A 6863-nucleotide genomic window follows, 5' to 3' on the forward strand; every position below is an offset into this window, starting at 1 on the left:
TGTCCACGGTCAACGAGTCCCTGCATTGCTCGCACTTCAACTTTTTAAGGGTCCCGTATACTGCATAACCTGCAACGTAGACGAGGACTGGGACGACGTCCTGCATCTTCGTAAGAGCCTGGTTGGTAACAACAACGTTGCTGCTGGGAAGCAATGCCTCGACTTGCTTTCGGACACATTCCCAGTGCTGGTCAGGGGAAACTGTAGGCAAGGTGCTCTGCAGGCGCAGCTTGTTTTCGACTTCATATATCTGCCTGATGGAGATGTGATATTGCGCACCTGCCAGCTGCCTATACTTTCCAAACCGATCTTCAAGGCAGTCTGTCTGAATCTTCCCAAAAAGGACATATGACATTCCAAGCTCTTCGAAGCTGTACCTAGCGAGCTCAACAAGCGCATAGGTGGTGTGTTCGAGAGCAGCGTGAGTCTCCTTTGTCAGAGTACCGTTGTCAAAACCTTTGTTCTTCCACTCATCCAGCCACTTCAGAAACATGTGCAAGAAGTCAATTTTTGGATCGTTATCAATGGAACGCACTGGTTGTTGGAAGTGATCTCTAAGCCTTTCTCCCTTCCATGGAGTTTTGACGTTTACAATTTTCCACCACTTGAGTATGATCTCGACGAATGTAGCCGTGGCCTCGAAAGAGAATAGGTTGTGCTTTGCTCCAAGAGCACGTAACGCCTCTGGTAAATAGTCATTGAAGATTTGTAAAGCAAGCTTTACGTCCTGCCTTTCAAGACTCGAAGGGTAGAGGGCTTTTCTTGACAGCCCATAGCCATATTTCAACAGCTGGTCACACTCTTTGCTGTGAAGGTCCCTGATTGTTGCAAATGACGCTGTTTGCATTCGCTCTGATTCTGGTGTGTCTCCTTGATCTCCGGGAAGTAGAAACAAATTTGGTCATTCTTCTGATTGATCCAGTTATTTCGTATGCATTTTAGAATGTGCACTGGGTCTATAACGAAGAACAGCGGCCTTGAAGGGTCTGATGGATGTTGGTACACAATTCTGTTACACGGAGGTGATTCGAAAAGTGACATCGCTTTTCTGTTCACAGAGTTGTTGTCGCTGACGACGCACATAACCCGGTACCCAATCTTTTCCAGCCCACAAATCACGTCTTTAAGCGTCTTTTGCAGGAACTCCGCCTCTACTCGGTGCACCGGCACGATGTGCGCAACTTCTTTGAATTTACACGTCACGCTGCGCACCATGAAAACGAGCGCACAGTTAGCAGCTTCATTTCTATTAATTGCAGCGCCGGTAATATTGCCTCCTTTGTAGTCAAAGTAAGGTTTTATATGTATTTCATCAACCATAACTGTGACAAAGCGCTGGTCATCTTTCAGGTCAGAAATTCTTGTTGTCATGTAGCTGAGGAATGTTTCACTCTGATGCTCTTGTTGAGGACTCATACCATAAGACGAGCACACTGATCTTATCGTCATAGGATGCGGCAAGGTGATGCTTCCATGGCTACGTATGAACGCGTATGCATGGGGCGATATAGTGAAAACAATACAGCAAAACATCATGAAATCAGCAGAGTAGCGCCTGCGCTGTTTTTTCGATAGGTGCAAGGTGACTTGCTCTTTCAGAAATTGAATACAGTTGGCGTCATCTTCTGCTTGGGACGTGCAAAGCTGATCAAGCAGTAAACAAACAGCCTCGCAAATTTCGGCGACTGAGTTGGACATCAGGTCACAGTCCCACTTCTCGATGCCTTCCAGGAGTTCCACCATACCCCTTTTACTGTTAGCGATTTCGGGAACGCAGAGATTTGCACCGAGCTTTTTTACGGCCGTTTTCATAACGTATAGTGTCACGCTCAAATATCCTTTCACGCAAACAGAGTATTTCAACCACGGTGCTTCATCGTCGACAATGTGAATGAGAAGAAGCCTTTCATTTCTTTCGATAACATCCCAGAACTTCATCCCTTGGCTCCTTAAGTGGTTGGCAAGTTCGCTCACACTGTTGACTTTATCCTCCTCGCGTGCTCTGATAAATGCCTCGTTGGATTCAGCGATGGCTTTCTGAAGGGCTGCATTCTCTATTCGCGCGCGCTTGGAGTCAGGATCTTCCCTCCTCGCGGTCTTTCTGGACAAGTAGCTCGAATGATTCGGGAACTTCGACGGTACAGCGTCTGGGCGAAGGCGCACATGAGATAGCGGCACTGTCATTACGCGGCCAGTTGCTTGATCTGTATGCGTCGCGTCTCGAATAATGTCCTCGTCCATGAAATGAAGTTCACATACCTTGAAAAAAAAATACGCTCCAATCAGCAAACCGACGGCTACAGGTCACACAAACATGCGGCTCATGAGCCACTTACACATGTACGTTTATATTCTTTCAATTAACTAACACCTAAATAAAAAAACTTACCCTGGAATGTTCGGTGACCGTGAGGTTTTCCCGTGGCACAGCGCGAATCCAAGCGTCCCTTAGAGCTTGATCTCTCGGGAACTTGAAGACGTGCACCTTCGTGTCCCCCGTGTAGTTTCCGCGGCATCGAGGTACACAGCATTTGCACGGCATCGCGGCGGGATTCTTTTCACAGCGAGGAAAACACGTCCGACTGAACAGCGAAGAGATGTACGACTGTACATACGCGCCGGAGAATGAGTTTCTGGAGACGCGCGATCAACGCGCACCAGCGCGATCCGGACGCGCGGATGCGTCGTGTCGCGGCGACGGGCAAAACCGCAAAACGCGCTCGCCGCCACATGCGTCCGCCCCATCTGCTGACGTAGCGCGAGTGGAAAGGGAAAAGAACTAAGGCCTTCATATTTTTCTAGAGGGTGTTGGTGTAATACGGTGTTCTTGAACCGTAATCTGAAGGCCCGGCCTTATAGTGTTGAACATTTTCGCGATGGGCTTGACGGCTATGAGCTTATGACGGAGGTGGCGGCCCTCGGGGCCTATGAAATGAACCATGTTTGGGCTATGGGCACCGTTCACTGTTCAGATGGCACTACGACATTTCATGTTTCGCCCCAGTATTGCCGACGCCGGTCGCTAGAGAGGCGATGAAAATGATACGCCATTCCGAACGACAACGGCTTCCTTATCGTCGCTCGTTTGAGAGGTATGCCCTGCGCTTTGACGATATCAAGCTCACAATTGTTCCCGCTGCTCATATCGATTGCGAACGCGTGCTATCATATCCAGAGCATGCGTACTTTGATATTTTCACAACTCGGAGAGTCTTATTTCGTGATAAGCGATCGAAAGTATCACGGCGAATGTATACAGCGTCTCTCCAGTTTTGATGGCTTGGACACTGGCTCTCCCAAAGCTTCAGTTGTAGTGGCGCATAGATCGCGCGCAAACTGCAATGCACGGTGCCTATAACATTCAAGGACGATGTCGGGAAAAGAAATTTTTGTCGGCCAAGGCGGTTTAGCGTTAAGGAACATCGCTGCGTCGCGATTACCCCCGGCAACCAGGACATCAAAATGAAGCTTTGCTGGCTGCTTCACACGACCCCCGACGATGACGTCAGAGCCGCCCTGGCTCCATTCGGCACTGTGACTGAAATATCAAGGCAGAGGTGGCGAGTGCCCGGTTGGGGTGAAAAAGGTTCTCACACGCGACTTGTATCCCTACGCTTAAAGGCTGGTATGACCATAGAAGACGTACCCCATCAGCTACGAGTATCAGAAGACCATGCACTCGTGATCGTGCCAGGCAGACCTCCGCTCTGCCTCCGGTGCCGTGGCACCCGCCATATACGGCGCGAGTGCCGTGCGCCACGTTGTCGGCTTTGTACATCGTTTTGGCAACGACGAGAACGAATGCGTGCTAAGCTATGCTAACGTGACTGGGTCGGGCCGGAGCGACGCTATCGACGAGCACCTGATGGACCAGGTGGACGCGGAAGAGACCGCTGGAGGGGGTGGAGACCCACAAGGCAAGCAAGAGAAGCCAGTGGTCTCGGCCATCGACAAGTGCCGACCTAGCAAGGGGAGCAGTGAGGATAAGGGCAACGAAGCGCAAGGTGAACAGGCTGCGGAAAATTCGACGGTGTGTGAAAGCGCAGGCAATGCGGTGCATACCGAGGGCGTTCTACGACAGGCCAACCCTGGCGCGGCCGTACTCAAAGAGTCGTGCGAGAAAAACGACCAAGCCATCGCGGTTTCAAAGAAACCCCGGGAAGACACTGACGTGGAAGGCACGCCTGAGCAAGACGACGGTGGTAGCAAAGAAGGGCCGCCGCCGAAGGCTTCCTCTTTCCGCCGGTCTACGCTTAAGCCCAAACCAAACGTTCTGACAGACAGGAGGCAGACGCCGACAGTTGCCTCAGACGGGTGGCAGACGCCGACCGTTCCCCCATACAAGCAGACAGCGCCGGCAGCTCCTCCGCCGTAGCAGGGTGCTGTCCTCGTAGAACGCTAAGTTAAGACTGTGGTTTACGGAACCTTCGAGGTCAATGATGTGTGCCGCAGAGGGAGACGTCGTTGCTTCGCCGCATGCGACGGAGCTTATAAGAGTGCATAGAGTATCTAAGTTTCATTGTCTTTGATTCCATGAAGTTATTGTGTTTTCGCTTGCTCTTCTCTTTCCATGGCAAATATTCATGGACTAGCATTACGTATTGGCACGCTTAACGTACGCAGGTCAACGGCCAGATGGCGACAAGCCAAATTAAGTCGCCTGATGCTAGACAATGACATAGACGTTCTTGCGGTTCAAGAAACTAAAATTGAAAGCGAAGAGCAAACGGACAAAATGGTCGATGTTTTTAAATTGCGGTACAGCATTTGTGTTTGCCATGCGGTAGGCAAGGCTCGTGGCTGTCTTTTATTTTTTGCGTAATTCAATAGGCGTTGTTGAGCAAAGTGTAATGACGGCCCAAGATGGGCGATTGGTACGAGTACTGTGTGACTTCTCTTTAAGTGATGTGGGTTGGCGCATAATCTGTGTGTATGCTCCGAGCAAACTTGCTGATAGGAAAATATTTTTTGACTATGTTGAGACACTTCTGGTATGTGAAAGAAATGTCGTCGTTCTCGGAAACTTTAATTGTGTATGCATGTCCGAAGATAGGATGCCAAATACTGTTGTACGCAGGGGCGTAGCCAGGGGGGGGTTGGGGGGGTTCAAACCCCTCCCCCGAAATTTTTTCCGCAACCCCCCCCCCCAACCCCACTTACCCGCCCTTTGTTTTCGTCGCTTCGCGCTGACATAATTCATGAAACCGGTGCTACTATCACAATTTCATTCCTGGGCGCTTGCGTTTGGGTTGGTAATTTACAGCGAATCATGTCTGCATATGGAAAAAACTGTCAAGGTGTTTGTCAAGGCTTTGACACTCTGTGAAGTTTTGGGCGAGAATGTGGCGGCCGCATTCTGAAGCAACAAATGCGCAACAAATGAAGCAACAAATGCGGCAGCCGCATTTTAGATGATGGCGAAAACGCTCGAGGCCCGTTTACTTAGATTTAGTTAGACCCCAGGTGGTCGAAATCTCCGGTATACATTTCCGCCGCTTCCCTTCAGGTGCCGATTAGGCCGCGCTCGCGCAGGATCTTAGGCTACGTTCACACTTGGTCTCGAAGCTGTAGGAAGAGGCAAAATCTTGCAAAAATCCGCCCGCCTAGGCGGCAAAACAGGCAGAAAAACAGGCTGCGAGCCAAATCGGTCTCGGGCCGATTTTTTCGCCATGGCGAAGCGGCCACGCGGCGGAAAGTCGTTCTGCTTCACTGGAAGCTACACTATAGCATGTAAACAACCGGTCGTAAAATTGAACATGGCACCAAAAGTGTAGGCTGTAATGCTGATCAACGCGATCGAGAACCAGCCCTTGCTCTACGACAAGAGTGGCACAAAAACGTACTGTCAGCAATACTCGCGATAGTATTCAACGTCGTGCGACCGGAGGTGCGGCAACGAAGCCTTGGCGCGACCTAACTTCTCGCGCTTTTGCAAAGCCAGGCGAACCCACCAGCGCCGTTTCCGAGGTGTCCGCGTCTTCCGTTTATTCATTGTCCATTTCTAGAAAACAAGTAGGTAGAAGTATAAAAGCCATTTCTTCTTCCACTTCCATGGCAGACAATAGTTAGGCAGATTCCTCGTTGGCGCTCCATAATTCTCCTCGCACGTGTACGGTATGTTGCAGAAGTCGCGGGGTGCTTTTCTCGTCGCGACGATAGATAGGGAGCGTAGGTCTCACGTAGGACGCGCAGGCTTTGGCGAGCCCCAACACAAGGGCCAGCCCGGGTTTTAGCTGTGGTGTTCCCGTTGCCCCTTTGGTGTCCTGGAGGCGCCGACAATACGAAATGATGAAATGTTATTACAACTTGTAAATAAAAGCTATTAAAGAAATATTATCACGCCTAGGCACCGACCTGTGACTCAGCGCTACCGCGCCCGTGTGCGGAGAATTACGGAACGCCAACGAGGAATTTACCGAAGGTCGCAGATGACACGCGAAGTTGCGTAACATGATCACTTTTGATGACGGTACGTGGGTGAAAGAATGAACATACCGCTCGAAATAATGCGATAATGAGCACCACCACGCCGACAAACGTACGCAGACTAGATGGATCTGGACGAAAACGGCAGCGGCGGCCGCGGCGGTAGCAAAACAAATGTGAACAATTTGGACAGGCGCGGAAAAAATTTTCCGGCCGCTTTGGCCTTTCCGCCCGCTTGCCGCTTCCCAAGTGTGAACGTAGGCTTGCGCGAGAAACGTCTCTTGTTTGCGATTGCGCCCCTACGGAAGGCTGGTAATTACTCTTGTGTTGTTGAATCCCAAACCAGCAATTACGGAAGGCTGGTAGTTGCTGTTTTGTTGTGGAATCCCAAACCAGCAATGTACACACGAAGGGGTTGATGACAGCAGTGAAATTCC

At 50.5% G+C, this 6863-nt stretch overlaps 1 protein-coding gene across 1 annotated transcript; it reads right to left on the reverse strand.

Annotated features, from left to right (window-relative positions):
* Window positions 1-783: 783 nt before the first annotated feature.
* LOC119439941 (uncharacterized) lies at window positions 784-2616 on the reverse strand. Its single transcript, XM_049662677.1, has 2 exons — window positions 2390-2616; window positions 784-2259 (listed from the first exon to the last, which is right to left on the reverse strand). The coding sequence occupies exons 1-2, from the start codon at window positions 2540-2542 to the stop codon at window positions 784-786; spliced, it is 1629 nt and encodes a 542-aa protein (XP_049518634.1). The 5' UTR covers window positions 2543-2616.
* Window positions 2617-6863: the final 4247 nt, after the last annotated feature.

This window comes from Dermacentor silvarum, chromosome 2, assembly GCF_013339745.2.
Source record: "Dermacentor silvarum isolate Dsil-2018 chromosome 2, BIME_Dsil_1.4, whole genome shotgun sequence".
NCBI classification, from domain to species: Eukaryota; Metazoa; Arthropoda; class Arachnida; order Ixodida; family Ixodidae; genus Dermacentor; species Dermacentor silvarum.

Coding starts and splice junctions, on each gene's coding strand:
- LOC119439941 (XM_049662677.1), bottom strand. CDS start 2,542: ATGCCGTGCAAATGCTGTGTACCTCGATGCCGCGGAAACTACACGGGG. Junction 2,260..2,389: donor CGGTCACCGAACATTCCAGG/GTAAGTTTTTTT, acceptor TTTTTTTTCAAG/GTATGTGAACTTCATTTCAT.